The 18,374-nt window shown below is 44.4% G+C and overlaps 1 protein-coding gene across 1 annotated transcript; it reads right to left on the reverse strand.

Moving 5' to 3' along the window:
• Nucleotides 1-1,797: 1,797 nt before the first annotated feature.
• On the reverse strand, nt 1,798-17,126 carry Cenph (centromere protein H). The gene is made up of 9 exons (XM_021180730.1): nt 16,915-17,126; nt 13,949-14,004; nt 12,890-12,938; nt 12,454-12,528; nt 9,143-9,199; nt 6,244-6,307; nt 5,623-5,674; nt 3,476-3,639; nt 1,798-1,980 (listed from the first exon to the last, which is right to left on the reverse strand). The coding sequence occupies exons 1-9, from the start codon at nt 17,028-17,030 to the stop codon at nt 1,870-1,872; spliced, it is 744 nt and encodes a 247-aa protein (XP_021036389.1). The 5' UTR covers nt 17,031-17,126; the 3' UTR covers nt 1,798-1,869.
• Between the last annotated feature and the right edge of the window lie 1,248 nt (nt 17,127-18,374).

The raw sequence follows: 18,374 nt of genomic DNA on the forward strand, positions 1-18,374 counted from the left end.
TCTGTGTAGCCCTGGCTGTCCTGGAACTCACTTTGTAGACCAGGCTGGCCTCGAACTCAGAAATCCGCCTGCCTCTGCCTCCCGAGTGCTGGGACTAAAGGCGTGCGCCACCACGCCCGGCGGTAGTGACTTTTCTTGTTGGTCTGACCAAATACCTGACAAGAAGGGATCAAAGGGAAGAAGGGTTTGTTTGAGGGAATAATAGTTGATGCTCACAAAGAAGGCATGGCAGCAGGAGTGTAAGACACTTGGTAACATGTCATCTGCAGGCAGGAACCAGAGAAGCCACAGGAAGTAGGAGCAGACTGTGAAACCTCAAGGTTGGTCCCATGAAGTCTTCCACGAAGTTCCATGTCCTGAAAAAATGCTACAACTAAGGCTGGAGAGACAGCTCAGTGGTTATGAGCACTGGCTGCTATTGTGGAGAACTTGGGTTTATTTCCCAGCATCCCATGGTAGTTCACAATTACTATAACTCCAGTTCCAGTTCTGATGCCATCTTCTGAACTTCAATGACACATACATACATGCATATTAAATTTAAAATAAATATATTAAAATTCCACAGCTCTCTAAAATAGCGCCATCAGCTGGAGGCCCAACGTCTGAATAAATACATTTCATACTACACTCAAACTACAACTGCAGAGATTTCCCCTTAGCCGCCAGCCACCTGACACCCTGCCTAAGGTATCTGGCACTGGCCTTGATTTATGGTGTCTTTTGTTCTGTGGCTACAGGAGTTCATGTACCACCATCACAGTGGGACGTGTCATAGGGCATCCTGATGATGTTTTCTGTTGTAGTCCTAGCTGTCCTGAACTTTTCTATAGACCAGGCTGGCCTGGAACTCACAGAGATTTGCCTGCCTCTGCCACCCAGTGCTGGGATCAAAGGTGTGCGCCACAACTGCCCAGAAAAAAAAAAGAAATAATTTTTAAAAATAAAAACTGTTAAGTCCATTTCTGTGACTGGGGCTTGGCTCACCTCTCCTAAGCAGCTTTCCTTTGGCTTGTGTAGTTTTGTGTGGTGGCCCCCTTGCTCACATAACTGGACTGTATGGCATACTTCGAATCTAGGTGACCAGGTGAACGGACGACGACAGAAGTACACATGTCTGTCATGAGCTATGAGACTGGGGTTCTTACTTCCCTTTTACAGACTCCATGTTCTGGTTTTGGAAATCTCAGTAGTGTTTGGAGGGAAATTTTTAATTAAAAAAAAAAATTTGTTTTTACATGTATGTGTCTTTTGCATGCATGCGAAATGTATGTATGTATAAACTTCACATGCATGCCTGGTGCCTGACTGGCCAGAAGAGGGTGTCAGATTCCATGGAACTGGAGTTACAGATGCTTGTGAGCTGCCCTGTAGGTGCTGGGAACTGAACCTGGGTCCCCGAGAAGAGCAGTCAGTGAGTGCTCTTAACCACTAAGCCATCTCTCCAGTCCTGCAAGTATTCATTTTTTAGTTAATAAGGCAGTAATGTTTACTCTTTTTATTCCTTAAGTTATAAAAGTAAAATGCATGCTAAATAGAGAAGGAGAAAAGAAGACACAACCTTACATAACAAACACAACTTTGCACAGCGTGCAGATGCATAAGCATATTCCAGAAGGGGTCCCCGGGGAAACGATGGCAAGGACATGCACATCCGGTGGCAGCAGGACCGCCCGCTTCTTTCCAAGGCCTCCATGGCCAGACTCCTGCAGAGGCTGCCACTTTAATGAGCACAATTAAAACGAAAGGTTCTGTGTCGCATCATCAACTCAAAACCCCAAAACTGAAGCAGCAGAGTGGTTCCAAAAACACCATTTACATTTCCCCTGAACTCGGCTATTTAAGGACAGATTGGCCACAAAACCAATTTTAAACTGTGGGATTCTTCTCATAGCGTGTGAGGTCCTTCTCCAGCTGCAGCACTGTCTCTCTGAGGGCAGGGTCCTCTGCCCAGTTGGTTTTACTCGCCAAAATAAGGCCCTGGAATTAAAGACAAATTCTAAGTACTCAATTTAACAAGACTAACCCTGATTTTTTTTTTCCTGGACAGTTTTCATGTAGCCTAGGTTGGCCCTGAACTTGCTATGCATCAACTCTGCAGCTAAGGACAGCCTTGAACTTCAGATTTTCGGCCTCTACTTACTCAGTGCTAGGATGACAAGGACCTGCCACCATGTACAGTTCACGTGGGCTGGGGGTCACAGCCAGGGCTTTGTGCTTGCCCTGTGCACTATGTCCCCAGCACGCTTACACTTATGCCACGTCATCTAATTTACTGAGCACCTACTAGTCCCCAGCAAAGAGTGCTGCATCTCATTTTCCCACTGTCAAGCGGCAGCCTTGCTTCCCATAATGCTGAGTGGTATTTCCAGTGTTCACCTATGGGTTCCCAGGATAGCTTTTTCCCCTTTCTAAATTAATTTATTTATTTAGTACATATAAGTACATTGTAGCTGTCTTTAGGCACACCAGAAAAGGGTACCAGATCTCATTACAGATGGTTGTGAGCCACCATGTGGTTGCTGGGATTTGAACTCAGGAACTCAGGAAGAACAGTTAGTCCTCTTAACTGCTGAGCCATCTCTCCAACCCCCAGCCTAGGACAGGTTTTATTCATTAGGAATACTTGTGGGAGGCCAGGCAGTGGTGGCGCACGCCTTTAATCCCAGCATTTGGGAGGCAGAGGCAGGCAGATTTCTGAGTTCAAGACCAGCTTGATCTACAGAGTGAGTTCCAGAACAGCCAGGGCTATAGAGAGAAACCCTGTCTTGAACCGCCCCCCAAAAAAGCGGGGGGTGGGGGGGTAGGGGGCACTGGATAAAAAATAAAACCGTTTATTTTCAAGAGTTGAAGAGTTAGTTCATCAGTTTTTTTTTTTTTTTTTACAAATTTTAGAGAATAAGTGTTATTATGCTGTTATGTACAAAAATATTAAAAATATTGGCCTACAGAAGAGACACTTGCTGGGCAGTGGTGCACATGCCTTTAATCACAGCACTCATGAGGCAGAGGCAGGCTGATCTCTGTGAGTTTATTAAGGCCAGCCTGGGCTATACAGAGAAACCCTGGGGGTGGGGAGGGATGGACGGACATTTTTTATTGTTTTCTGACTTTTTAAAATTAATTAATCTTGTTTGTTTTTTTTTTTAAATCTACATTCCTATCTGCTCACCAGGCCTATTGCCATGGGAGCCAGAAGAGATCAGATCCCACGGGACTACAGTTCCATGCACATAGTCCTGAGCTGCAATGTAAGTACTGGGAATTGAACCTGGGTCCTCTGGAGGAGTAGCCAGTGCTCCTAACTAACCAACCAACTCTCCAGCCCCTGTTTCTGTTTTATTGAGGCAGGGTCTCATGTAGTTCAGGCTACCCTTGAACTCCTGACCCTCTGCCTTTCTCTCCCAAGTGTTCCGACAATAGCTATGTGCTACCGTGTCCAGCAACCTCTGTTCTTAGTTTATAAAAGTGTTACCTGGAATGTATGTTGAACAACTGTAGTGATCTTTATTTCCGTCTGTAGTTTTTTTTTCATGGTCTTTATCGTTTCAGAATTCTCCATCTTGTCGACATCCTCTTTCTGTTTGTTCTTCTCGGTTTGTATTTCTAAAAGCTTACTTCTTGAAGCTTGCTTTAGTTCTGTTAAGTTAAAACCAAAACAATTTATGTATGTATGTTTGTATTATGTATGTGTGTGTTTGTATATTTACATACATACATACTAATATATGGCTGGTTTTTTTTCCTTTAAAGACAGGATCTCGGGGCTGGAGAGATGGCTCAGTGGTTAACACAACCAACTGCTCTTCCGAAGGTCCTGAGTTCAAATCCCAGCAACCACATGGTGGCTCACAACCATCTGATGTCCTCTACTTAGATATAATAATAAATAAATCTTTAAAAAAAAAACCCAACTTTATAAAAAAAAAAAAAAAGACAGGATCTCTCTAAGTAGCTCTGGCTGACCTAGAGCTCAGACTTACCTACTTAAAAGACACGTGCAACTTTACAAATAGGGACCATGCATGAAAGACTATAAAACAGAGTATTTCCTGGTTATTCTAGTCATGAAGTTATTTATTTAATTTTGATGTTTCTGGTTTTTTTTTTTTTTTTTCCTTTTTTTTCAGAGTCTTTTTTTCCTTTGTAAAAGATTTATTTATTTCATGCATGTGGGTACACTGTCACTGTCTTCAGATGCACCAGAAGAGGGCATTAGATCCCATTACAGATGGGTGTGAGTCACCATGTGGTTGCTGAGGACCTCTGGAAGAGTAGTCAGTGCTTTTAACCGTTGAGCCATCTCTCCAGCCTGGAGACAAGAGTCTTATATAGCTCAAGTTAGCCTGAAATTCCTGATTCTCAGGGCTAGAGAGATGGCTTATTAGTTATGAGCATTGGCTGCTCTTCCAGAGGTCCTGAGTTCAATTCTCAGTGCCCACATGGTGGCTCATGACCAGTAATGAGATCCGATGCCCTCCTCTTCTGGCATGCAGGTGTACATACAGCAGAACCATTAAAAAAATATTCCCGAGCCGGGCGTGGTAGCGCACGCCTTTAATCCCAGCACTCGGGAGGCAGAGGCAGATGGATTTCTGAGTTCGAGGCCAGCCTGGTCTACAAAGTGAGTTCCAGGACAGCCAGGGCTATACAGAGAAACCCTATCTCGAAAAACAACAACAAAAAAAACAAACAGAAAAAAACAATCCCGATCCTCCCGTCTGTCTTTCAAGTGTTGGGATTACATGTGTGTGCCAGAATGTCCAGCCCAAACTTACAGCTTCTTGCATGTTGGGTAAACTCTACTAGCTCAACTAACTGAGTTACATCCTCTGGCCTTGGTTCTTATAAATGGTTAGCCACTTTCAGTTTTATTTTCACTAGAAGACTATCCCCTGGGGCATATGTGCTTTCTTCTTGTTTCTTTTATGTAGCCCTGGCTGTCCTGGGACTTGCTCTGTAAACCAGTTTGGCTTCCAACTAGGACATCTGCCTGCCCGTCTCCTCAGTACTGGGGCCAAAGGTGTGTGTCACCACTGCCTGGCATGACACCTGCTTTTCTAATCTTGTGTTATCTGTTTTCCCACATAGATAAATTCTTGTAGTTTTCTTTGTTTCTTCTTTCTTTCTGATTTATTTATTTTATGTATGTGAGTACACTGTAGCTATCTCAGACACACTAGACAAGGGCATTGGATCCTGTTACAGATGGTTGTGAGCCATTATGTGGTTGCTGGGAATTGAACTCAGGACCTTTGGAAGAGCAGTCAGTGCTCTTAACCGCTGAGCCAGCTCTCCAGCCCCATAGTTTTCTTTTAAAAGGGCAGTATGGATTCCCACAGTTTTTATTTATGATTTACAAGTGAAATGATTTATCTAGAATCCTAGATTTAGTAAATTTGTAAGGACTACATCTGTAACAAATGAGGCAATCTATACATTTAGTCACAGTCTCGAGTCAACCGTGGCCTCCAAACGACTGAACATAAAATTCCTGCCCTATATGTAGTGTCTGTCTCAGGGATCTGAAGAGTGGGGGATGGGGTGGCACTGCACACACACACACACACACACACACACACACACGCAACTGTAAGAAAAACATAAACAAATCCTACATACGTAGTCTCTTCTTTCTGACATCAAGCAGCTTTTTCTCCAGTTCTGAAGACTCCTGTTGTTAAAATGTAGATGACAGCACATCACTCAATGGTGAATTTACAATACTTATATCATTGAGTTTCACATAGTCAAATTTTCTTAGGCTCCAATTTCCCTTATCTTTGTTTTTGTTTGTGTGGTTTTTATTTTGAAAAGTCTACTATGTAGCTAGCCATGAATTCTGCATGCTGGGATAAAAGGCAAAGGCGTGTTCCACCAAACCCAGTTGTCTTGCTAAGATGGTGTCTTAAAATAGCCCAGGCTAGCTTCAACTCACTTTGGAACCAAGAACAACTGAACTCCTGTCTCCACCTCCTAAGTGCTGGGACCACAGGTGCACATATGCAGCAACACCTGGCCTAGAGCTGGCTTTTCAATTCCTCTATTTCCACAAAGCCAAAGGAAGGAGAGAGTCACTTAAAATACGTTGGTAATTTGTAACCTCAGTAAAAAATAAGCTCTATGATAAAACAACTTAGAGATGGATCTGCAGTCACCCAATCCCAGCCGACATCTCAATCCTGTGTAACAACTCTGGCAAGATGACAGCAAGATCACATAAGCAGCCTGATGCCAGCTTACCTCCTTGGACTTCATTATTAACTTTTGTAGCTTTAATATGTGCTTCATGTCATCCGTGAGCACACTGCAAAGGAAACAAAGATACAACTTGTGCACTCTAGCTACATAGTAACAGATCTGGAGACTCAAGCGATAGCTCTGCGGTTAGAAGTACTTACTGCGCTTGCAGGAGACCCAGCACCCAAATGATAGCCCCCAACAGTGGCATTGTAACTCCAGTTCCAGGGATGCGAAATTCTTTTCTGGCCCCTGCAGGCACTTAACACATGACGGAGACAAGCATACATACCCGGGAATACCCATCCACACAAAGTCATAAACAAAACATAATCCACCCTGGGGCTGGCAATGTTAGTTGGCCGAGTGCCTGTCTAAAACGAAACGACTTGAACCATGCTCTAGTTTAACCCCCAACTGCATAAGCTGGGCATGGTGACACAAGTCATGAATTCCTCTCAGGAAGGTGAGGCAGAGAATTTTGAGTTTGAGGCTGCCTTGTACCACATAACTAGTTCAAGGTCATCCCAGGCTACATGCAAAGACCCTGTCTCAAAAGAAAAACAAAACAAAAAACAAACAAAAAAATCAGCCGAAGTTTACTAACTTGATGTCAGCAGGTCAGGTCTGCTGCTTGGGTATGGCAGACTCTAGCAGCTGAATGCTTTTCTAGAGCCAGGGATCACTCGACTGACTCGTTTACTGTTGATATTGGGCTTTGGCTTGCTGATGTAGGGCTGTAAGGCACTGCCACTCCAGGAGCTGGAGATGCCCACACTAGTGATGACCTCATTCAGGTTATTTTAACACTTGCAAATTTCAAAACATACCACAGACCCTGCACGGCCTGTTTGAGCTTTCTACTTTCAGGAGGGGCCCCTATGTACCGTGAGTCTATCTTGAAATCTGCTCCTTTAACAGAAAACTGCATTTAAAAAAAAATATTGGGGGCTGGTGAGATGGCTCAGNGGGTAAGAGCACCCGACTGCTCTTCCNAANGTCCAGAGTTCAAATCCCAGCAACCACATGGTGGCTCACAACCATCCGTAANGAGATCTGGCGCCCTCTTCTGGAGTGTCTGAAGACAGCTACAGTGTACTTACATATAATAAATAAATAAATCTTTAAAAAAAAAAATATTGAGCTGGGCGTGGTGGCGCCTGCCTTTAATCCTAGCACTCAGGAGGCAGAGGCAGCTGGATTTCTGAGTTCCAGGCCAGCCTGGTCTACAAAGTGAGTTCAAGGACAGCCAGGGCTACACAGAGAAACCCTGTCTCCAAAAACAACAACAACAAAATTTTACTTGTATGGGTGTCTTACCTGCATGCATATAAGTGCATCAAATGTGTGTAGAGGCCAGAAAAGAACATCACATTCCCTGAAATAGGTGTTACAGACAGTTGTAAGCAACCAGGAAGAGCAGCAGTAATCTTAACTGCTGAGCCATCTCTCCAGCCTCGTCCCAGAACTGCTTGAAGATTTTGTGAGAAGGCTAAGTAAAGGTGCCTACTGCAAAGCCTAATGACCCAAGTCCCATCCCTGGGACCCAAACAGAGTAGAGAAATGACTCCTGCAAATACCGACCCACTCCTACACAAAATGCATAAATGTTTGCTTTTATTTTTTTGAGACAGGGTTTCCCTAATGGAGTCCAGGCTAGCCTCAAAGTCCGAGAGATCCACCTGCCTCTGCCTCCCTAGAGATTAAGGAATACACCACCACACCTGACCTAAAAACTTCCGCGGTTATGATCTGTCATCTGAGCCAGCAGGAGTATCAAGAGATTACAAATCAGCCTGAATGAAGACACCAAGATGGGAGAGGTGCCCAGATCCATCTCAGAACCTGTCTGGTGCTCATGGGAGAGTATAAGATTAAGATATCACAAGATTTTTAGTGTTGGGAAGAAAGATCACAGGTGTGTCCTGAGGCAAGACTCATAATTTCCAGCACTTTTATTTACACTTCCTGATATAGTCTTTTTTTTTTTTTCCAAGACAGGGTTTCTCTGTATAGCCCTGGCTGTCCTGGAACTCACTTTGTAGACCAGGATGGCCTCGAACTCAGAAATCCGCCTGCCTCTGCCTCCCAAGTGCTGGGATTAAAGGCGTGTACCACCACGCCCGGCTCCTGACATAGTCTTTAAGCAGAACCAACACCTGCCTTCCTTCCCTCTTGATTCCCACCCACAGTTCTCATACTGGAACTGATCTTCATATCATACATGCGAGCTAAGACACCTAGCACTGAGTTGGTTTTGTTTTGTTAACTTTTCATTTAGACAAAGGCTCTTCTAGGCTATCCTTGACCTCACTCTGTAGCCCAGGCAGGTAAACAAGCTCATTTCTACCAATGAAAAACAAAGAGTGCACTTCTGTTTCATTAAGTCATTACTAGAGGATCCAAGTTCAATTCCTATGGCCAATGTGGCAGGAGAAAGGGACCCCTTCAAGCTGTCCTCTTATCTACACACACATGCGCACGCAGGCACCCATTGCTGTCTTCAGACACACCAGAAGAGGGCATCAGGTCCCATTACAGATGGTTGTGAGCCACCATATGGTTGCTTGGATTTGAACTCAGGACCTCTGGAAGAACAGTCGGTGCTCTTAACCATTGAGCCATGTCTCCAGCTCCACACACACTTTTTTATTTAAAAAATTTTTTGAGACTGTGTTTCTTTCTACATAACCCCGGCTGTCCTGGAACTCAATATATCTACCAGCAGGGCTTCAAACTTACAGAGATCTGCCTACCTCTCCCTCCCAGTGCTGGGATTAAACGTGTGTGCCACCACCATACCTGAGCCAGGCACATGCTTTAAAGAAGCCACAATCTAAAATCAGTTTGCATGCCTCCCTATTGTTCCTATTTTTTCAAATCCAGGAGAAAAAAGCCATACCAATTCTCAGGTCCCATGTTCTCCATGTTATCCCGAAGTGCAACTGAAAGTTTCATCCTAAAAAAGAAAGAAAATATTAAATAACAAAAATGAAAATGGCATTTTACAGGAGAAAGCTTGCCGGGCGGTGGTGGTGCATGCCTTTAATCCCAGCACTTGAGAGGCAGAGATAGGTGGATTTCTCAGTTCGAGGCCAGCCTGATCTACAGAGTGAGTTACAGGACAGCCAGAATACACAGAGAAACCCTGTCTTGAAAAACCACAAAACAAGCAAACAAACAAAACAAAAACAAAAACAAAAAAACAATATGGGGGCTGGAGAGATGACTCATTGGTTAAGAGCACTGACTGCTCCTCCAGAGGTCCAGTTCAATTCCCAGCAACCACAAGGTGGCTCACAACCATCTCTAAAGTGATCCGGTGCCCTCTTCGGGTGTGTCTGAAGACAGTGATAGTGTACTCATATACATAAAATAAATAAGTCTTTTTTGTTTTGTTTGTTTGTTTTTGGCTTTTGTTTTTGTTTTTTTGAGACAGGGTTTCTCTGTGTAGTCCTGGCTGTCCTGGAACTTACTCTGTAGACCAGGCTGGCCTCGAACTCAGAAATCCGCCTGCCTCTGCCTCTCAAGTGCTGGGATTAAAGTAATAATAAAAAAAAAAAAAGTGATAGACTAATTTGTTAAACAAGCAAACAAAACACAATATGGTATGAGAAATATACTTTAAAAATATTCATTACTATTATTTATTTATATATACATGTATGTCTGCATACAAGTAAGGAGGACAAAGGGATGTAAGATTCACTGGAGCTGGAGTTATAGGCAGTAGTGAGCTGCCAGATTGTATATGTATGCTTAGCCTCCAACCCCAGGAAACATTCTAAAGTAAAGAAAGTAAGAAAAGGGCCAAGGCTGTGACCTGCGGCTGTGTGTGTAAGCAGGCTGAGGCCTGGACTGGAATCTAGCCTCAGTGACTCACTGTTGTACAGAATTGGGGAAGCAGCTAGGCCTTACAAACATCAGCGTGGGCTTGCTAAAGATGCCAGGGATGTAGATGGAAATTTTACATCTTTTCCCCTAAGGTCCTAGAAGATGTCATGTAGCCTAGGCTAGCCTCAAACTCTTTTGTAGCTGAGGATGACCCTGCACCGCCATGCCAGCTCTACCATAAACTGTTAAAGCATACTTCTTTAATCAGGCACAGTGTGCTTGTACAAGGCACTGGGTCTGTCTTTAACATACACACATACACAGGGAACAGGTAGGCACAGTGGGTAGATGCCTATAGTTACTACCATTCAGGAGTCTGAGGCAGGAGGCCAACCTGAATTGGACAATTAAGTTTGCCATGGTAGCAGAGTTATTTCTTGCTTTCCTCTCTACATAACTAGTTAAACAGCTTTAATTACGTTGTTCTTTTATGTGTGTGTATGTGCATGCTTGCATGTGTATATGTATGTATATGCATCTGTGTGTGCATACGTATATATGTGAGTGCGTGTGTATAAGTGTGTGCACGGGTATGTGTGTACGTGCGCCTGTATGGCAGAGTGCACAGATGGAGAGGTCACAGAACCACCTGTGGGAGCTGGTTCTCTCTGTCAACTGTGTCAGCTCTAGGGATCAGACTCGGGTCGTTAGACTTGTCAGCAAGCACCTGCACCTGCCAGAGCTTCTCCCTAGCTGCTCTAGCTGCTTTTCTTTTTTTTTTTTTTTTTTTTTTTGGTTTTTTCGAGACAGGGTTTCTCTGTATAGCCCCGGCTGTCCTGGAACTCACTTTGTAGACCAGGCTGGCCTCGAACTCAGAAATCCGCCTGCCTCTGCCTCCCGAGTGCTGGGATTAAAGGCGTGCGCCACCACGCCCGGCTCTAGCTGCTTTTCAAATGAACATAAAAGTTAAATTTAGAACTTAAGGTAATCTGGAAAGGTCAAACCCACTACGTAGTAATTCTAAGAGTCATTCACTAGAGGTTATTAAATCACAAGCCTGTAGCTGGTCTTAATTGTCTGTTAATAAGCACCATTTATCACAGTGACACACTCTAAGACATGCAGCATCTGCAGTTTTATCACCGAGCAATACTGTAGTGGGCACACAAAGTTAGGTGGCCACAGTGTCACGAGGTGATACAATTTTATGGCACCACTTTCTTTTCTTTTTCCTTTCCTTTCCTTTCCTTCTTTCCTTTCCTTTCCCTTTCCTTCCTCTCCCCCTCCCCTTTCCTCTCTCTCTCTCTCTCTCTCTCTCTCTCTCTTTTTGTTTTTTCCAGACAGGCGCCACCACACCCGGCATCGTGCCACTTTCATATATGTAGCCTGTCACTGAAGAAAATTCCTATACAGTGCATGGATACCAGTACTTACAGAGCTTATGATACTGCATTTATATTCACTCATCTGCTATTCAAATACACCTAAAAATAACAATGCAGAGCTAGATATGATCAATATGCCTATAATCCCAGAATTTGGGAGGATAAAGCAAGTTCATGAATCCCAGGCCTAGGCACTTATCTCTAAACACAACACAACACCACACAACACATAACACAAAAACCTAAATGCAAAGCCAGGAATTAAAAACCTATTTAAACTTCATGAGAAGGGAAGTGGCTGAGGCCAATCTGAACTACATACCAATTTCTAGGCCAGACTGAGCCTAGAAAAAACACCAAGCCAAACTAAACCAACTTAATGACAATTCTTCTAAGTATTGACAGTTACTGAGACAAACTTATCTGTGTAGTGCTTTAATGCCAATGTGTTTGAAACTTGTCCATGAACTTCATGAAGAGCCCTTAGCACCCATCTTACAGATCTTCTTCAAAGGAAGGTGCTAATGAATAAGGCAACCTCTCTCACAGTTTCTGTACTATCACCTCATCATCTTTTCTTGTTTCTCCCTCTTTGTTTTCCTTACCTGTCCTCTTTTTGGAGATAGGGTGTCACTACTTAAACATGGCTGTCCTGGAACTTGCTATGGAGACCAGGCTGACCTTGAACTCAAAAAGATCTACTCGCCTCTGTATTCAGAGTGCTGGGATTAAAGATATGCCCTACCAACTACTCCCAGCTCCCCTCCCCCATTTAACAAAAGGTTATCCCTGTGTAGCTAAGGCTGGCTTTGAACTCATGGCCCTCCAGCTTCAGTCTTCTGCGTGCTGGGGTCATAGGCCTTTGTCCCTCTGCTTGGCTTCTATTCATCATTTAGTTCAGCTTAGTTTAAACCCTCCGCCCACAACCTTCCCTCGATGCTCAGGTTTACCTCTATCCCCTAAGTCTTATCTTTAGCAGTAAAGTAAGAATTACCTGCTCAGTGCAAGACTTTTCATTTCAATATTACTTTTTACATCTTCAATTTCATTCTCCAGGTCTTCAATTTTACTATGAAAGAAACAGGAACGAATTTCAGCAACGTCAAGGTGGTTACTGAACTGCATTAAAGCTTCTCCTTGGAGAGAAAGTTGAACACCTTTATCTGCACAGAAGGAAACCACAGCCCACCGCCCCGAAGCCTGTGTGCAGAGCTGGTAGGCTGAGCACATAGACTATGTCGGGCACACCAGACAGCAGAGAAGTGATCACCCCGTAGTGCCAAATACGCCACTGCAAATCACCAAGCTCCCAACTTAGACCTGACTTATTTATCTAGAATCCCGAAGGAAAAGAAAGACAGCCCTGGAACACAGATCATATGATTACATCTTAGTAAAAGCCACAAATAAAAGATTAAAATATGACATACACTTCGATCTGTTTTTCTTGCACAATCTGTTCTGGAGTTTTTTCTTCATCTACAAGTAAAAAGTTTTTTTTTTAAATCAGTAACACTTCTATTAAATAAATATCCAGTGTGTGTGTGTACACCAGGAAGTACATGTGGCAGTCACAGGACAACTTGCCAGGCTAGTTCTCTTCTCTAGAGTCAGTGGGCGCTAGGCCCTGAACCCAGGGCATCAGGCTCGCAGGCACTCATCCGAACCGACTGAACAGTCTTGTTGCTGCCCTATCACACCTCATAATTATCTTGCACACCTCTCTGTTTACCTTTTTTGCTACACAAAATGCACACAAACAACTGATGGGGTCTCACAGTGTAGTTCCTGAGAGCTTGAAACTCAATATGGAAATCAGGTTGACCTCAAACTTAATGGAGATTGGACTTCACTTCTCAAATGCTGGGATTAAAGGCAGGAGTCACCATGCCTGAGAAAAACCACTTCTTTGTAAAGCTGATGTTCTTTCCCAAGAATACCATGGTGATGGTTTGTATATGCTCAGCCCAGGGAGTGGCACTATTAGAAGGTGTGGCCCTGTTGGAGTAGGTGTGTCGCTGTGGGTATAGGCTATAAGAAAGAACCTCATCCTAGCTGCCTGGAAGTCAGTCTTCTCCTAGCAGCCTTCAGATAAAGATGCAGAATCTCAGCTCCTCCAGCACCATGTCTGCCAAGATGCTGCCATGTTCCCACCTTGATAATAATGGACTGAACCTCTGAACCTGTAAGACAGCCCCAAATACGTGTTGTCCTTTATAAGACTTGCCTTGACCATGGTGTCTGTTCACAGAAGTAAAACTCTAAGACAACCATTCCTTTGGGGGCTGGAGATGGCTCAGAGAGCACCTAAGTGATAGCTCATAACCTCTCTAATTCCATTTTCAGGGGATCCAGTGTACCTTTTGGCTTCACGGCACAAACATACAGCAGGCAAAATACAGACACATAAAATACAAATAAATATAATTTTAAAACAAATAGCACTCATCAGCAAACTCACGAAGCTGTTTGGAAACGAAGTGACTTACTTGTGTCGACCATGGACTTATATTCTAAGAGCTGTTGTTTTGTCTGAGCTCTCAGCCTGAAAATGGAAAAAGAAGACAGATAGGAATTTATGGACGGTGGTTATAGTCATCCTGCAATAAATGAAACGGCTTCAAAGTCTTCTCATGTGGCCTCGCTTTATTTAAAATCGGTGGCAAGACAACGACGTAAAATGGATGACAGTGGGGATACAGCACCTTGGAGAAAAAGTGAAAAATGTAATTCTTGCACATTCATCAGCTAGACCAAAACATGGTTAATGAAAACTTACTTCTACAGGTGGGTAGCCTGAAGTGATGATACCCCAGGCTCTACCAGCTTTCCAGACTCTAATATTTTCAGGAGGGGCTGGAAAGATTCAGCCATTAAGTGGGTACTGTTCTTGTAAGAGGACCTGAGTTTGGTTCCCAGTACAAAAACTGGGCTATTCACAATTACCTCTAACTCCAGTTCCAGCAGGAATGTGTCACCTCTGGCCTTCAAGGGCACACCCATGCATGTACATAGATAGCTACACACACACACACACACCCTAAGAATAATGAAAATACTTGTTTTTATTTGAAATAGGATTTTTCTGTGTAGCCCTGGCTGGTCTAGAACTCACTCTGTAGACCAGGCTGGTCTCAAACTCATAGATATATTTTTCTACTCCTGCCTCCTGAGTGCTGGGATTAAAGACATGCACCTCCCCTATCCAGCTTCAAAAATATATCCAGACAGGGTTTCTCTGTGTAGCCCTGGTTGTCCTGGGAACTCACTTTGTAGACCAGGTTGGCCTTGAACTCAGAAATCCTCCTGCCTCTGCCTAAGTGATGGGATTAAAGAGGTGCACCACTACTATTCTGGTTATCGAGTTCTTTAAATGACACAATTCCAAATGAAAACAACTTAACACTAGGCTCTGGCTAGCCATGCTGGTCACTTGGAAGGCTGAGGTAGGAAGATAGGAATGTCAGTGAAGACCTGCCAGTACTTCATAGTAAGTTCAAAACCAGTCTTGGCAGCTTAGCAAATTCAAGCTCAAAATAAAGTAAAAAGGGGCTGTTAGATGCTGTGTCAAAAAGCACTCAGTCAGGCTGGAGAGATGGCTCAACGGTTAAGAGCACAGACTTCTCTTCCAGAAGTCCTGAGTTCAATTCCCAGCAACCACATGGTGACTCACAACCATCTGTAATGGGATCCAGTTCCCTCTTCTGGTATTCTGGTATGTCTGAAGACAGCTACAGTGTATGTGCATGTATGTGTGTGTGTGTGTATATATATATCTTTAAAAAAAAGGCACTCAGTCTTAGAGTGCTTGCCTAAGATGCTTGAGCCCCTTGCCGGGAGCGGTGGCACACGCCTTTAATCCCAGCACTGGGGAAGCAGAGGGGCAGGCAGGTTTCTGAGTTCGAGGCCAGCCTGGTCTACAAAGTGAGTTCCAGGACAGCCAGGGCTACACAGAGAAACCCCGTCTTGGAAAAAACAAACAAACAAAAACCAAACCAAAACAAAAAAAAGATGCTTGAGCCCCAGGTTCAATCATTATTACTGCCAAAAACCATCCCTATCACTGACAAATTATTACAGATTACGGTAGAACTGAGAGTACTGATATGCTCAAAAATAGTTTGTTCTTCAGCTGTCGTGTTTACAACAGACATATCTGCATATGACTAGGTATGGTTCTTAATGATTATAATTCTAGCACCTGAGGCCAAAAAAAAGAGATTGCTACAAGTTCAAGATTATAGCCTGCCAGTGTTCACCTTTCCTTTTGTTTTGTTTTGTTTTTTTTTTGAAACTGGTTTTCTCTGTTGACCTGGCTGTCCTGGAACTCACTCTGTAGACCAGGCTGGCCTCGAACTCAGAAATCCACCTGCCTCTGCCTCCCAAGTGCTGGGATTAAAGGCGTATGCCGCCACCACCACCCAGCTATAGCCTGCCAGAGTTACACAGCAAGACCCTGTCTCAAAAATTCAAAACAAGTCTGTTATGAGTTTTTAAAACATTTTTAGATATATTTATTTATTTTATGTATATGAGTACACCATTGCTCTCTTCAGACACACCAGAAGAGGGTATCAGACCCCACTGCAGATGGTTGTGAGCCACCATGTGGTTGCTGGGAATTGAACTCAGGACCTCTGGAAGAGCAGTCCAAGTTCTTTAACCACTGAGCCAACTCTCCAACCCTTTGTTATGCATTTTAAAGGTCTGCAAAAAACCTGTTAATTTTTTTTTTCTGCAAAGAACCACACAGCAAATAATTTAGGACTTGGCAGTCATATAGCCTGTTTTAATTTAACTATGTAACTCTGACCCTGTACCAGAAACCAGTGTCCCAATAAACTTTATGAACACTAACATTTGGATTTCATGCATTACAAAATTTTTGGCTCCTATCTCTATTTAAATACGGAAAAACTATGCTGTAGTTGAGCTGTATGGCTCTTGCTACGCATACACCAGACGCTGCTTTTCTTAGCTTGAAGAGTTCACCACAGGCAGTAGGACAAACTTGGTCCAGGCCTTAGACTAAAGTTCCTGGCCACCAAATTTTCCCTAAAAACTGCTGACTGGGGAGCATCATCGTCCTGGTAGGACGATAAACAACCGAAGCTTCTGGCCAGCAAAGGGTCTTAGTCCTCAAGATGGACTGTGTCCTGTAACTTGGCGGTAGGTACTGCTCAGCCAGCCGGGACCACAGTGGCAAGACAGGACGGGAGGACCGGTCGCAAGCCTGGCTGAGGACGGGCACAGCGCCACGTCCTTCCGCAGAATGTCCCACCCCAGCCCACTAGCCTCTCTGCGCAGAGGGCATCTTTTGCGGCTCTCTTCCCCACTGACAGGCCTAAAGCGGTGAAACTGATGGTTGCCGCAAGCTTCGGAGCCCTAAATCAGCCAGGGAGCCTGAATATGAACCCTGAGCCTCCGGAGTGGGTCGGATGCCCGCCGGGAGCACCTGAGCAGCAGGCTGATGCGGTCCTCGATGCTCTCCTCCGCGGCCTGCGACAGACCCCGCTTCTCTCCGCAGGCCTCAGCCCCGGCCTCAGACCTCTCCGGCGGCTGCTCCTCCATTGCACAGGCCGCAGGTTTGATCGCCACAGAATATAACCCAGCTGTTCTTCCCGCCGCGAAATTGGTTTCCGGAAGTTCCTACCCTCCCGGAAAGGTCCCGCCCCTTCCGCCCTGAGTCCCACCTTCTGCTTCTCCCCTTGCAGCGGGTTGCCGTGGTTACCGCGCTGCGTTCCTTTTCTGAGGCTTCTTCCCACAATTGATTCTATTCCTCTAGCTAAGACTTTCACCATCACAGGCCATCGAAGCCTGTGGGTAGGGATAGATGGAGATGTGGCTCAGTGGTAGAACTCTTACCTAGCAGCCTAGTGCCTTGAGAAAACTTAGGATATAACTTAAGCTGTATCTTTAGAGTGGCCGGGAGGGGGAAAAGTTCTTGCCTAAACAGATGTCAACAGTCATCCTGGCTGGCGCTGTTATTGCCCCTATTATTACACTCCAGATCAGGGTTTGGAGAATGGGTTTGCCCTGCATCAGATTCCCTCCAGAACTGGAGTTACACGCAGTTGTAAGCCACTTGATGTGGGGGTTAGGAATCGAACCTGGGTTCTCCAAAGAGCCAGTGCTCTTAACCACTGAACATCTCTCTAGCTTCTGCTCTCACTTTAATTTTTTTTTTTTTAGAAAGGGTCTCATGCAGCCAAAGCCGATCTTGAACTATCAATCCTCCATCTTGCAAGTACTCAGCACCTGCAATATTATATTGAAAGGCTTTCTTGCTGTTCCAAGAACAAATCTAGGGTTCCTATTACAACTCCTGAGGGCCATACCTCTAGTTTAGTGGAGAAATGAATGCCTCAACCAGGAGGCAGTACTGGCACATGCTCCCCAGACTTTACCATGCCACAAGCATGCCCTTTCAGTTCCTGGCACTGGTACTCCCTCCGGCTATCAGTGAAAATTCTATCACAAACTGGGAAGGGTATCTGCAATCCTAGAGCAGGAGGTTGGGCAAAAATGTGATGAGTTCAAGGCCAGCCTAGGATACAGTGAGTATGAGACAGAGAACATGTCAAGATCCTATCTGAGGGTTGGGATTGGAAATCACGTTGAGAATTGGGTGCCCCCAAGTGTCTGCTGACTTGACAGGTTACACCTGAGCCTTGACGTTGAGAGGCCAAAATGCTGTACATGAGCCTTGCATGGTCACTTGAGGGATAAGTCCTTGCAGAACAAAACAGCAGCTCTTTGAAGGGGAGAGCTGTGATCCTTCATAGCTATTGTCCGAGTTGTTCATACCATGCTTATTGTTAACACAGTCCTGTTATCAAAGTACTACAGCTACCATTTTCTTTTTAAAGATTCATTTATTTATGTATATGAGTACACCGTAGCTGTACCGATAGT

Source organism: Mus caroli, chromosome 13 (genome assembly GCF_900094665.2).
Source record: "Mus caroli chromosome 13, CAROLI_EIJ_v1.1, whole genome shotgun sequence".
In the NCBI taxonomy this organism is placed as follows: Eukaryota; Metazoa; Chordata; class Mammalia; order Rodentia; family Muridae; genus Mus; species Mus caroli.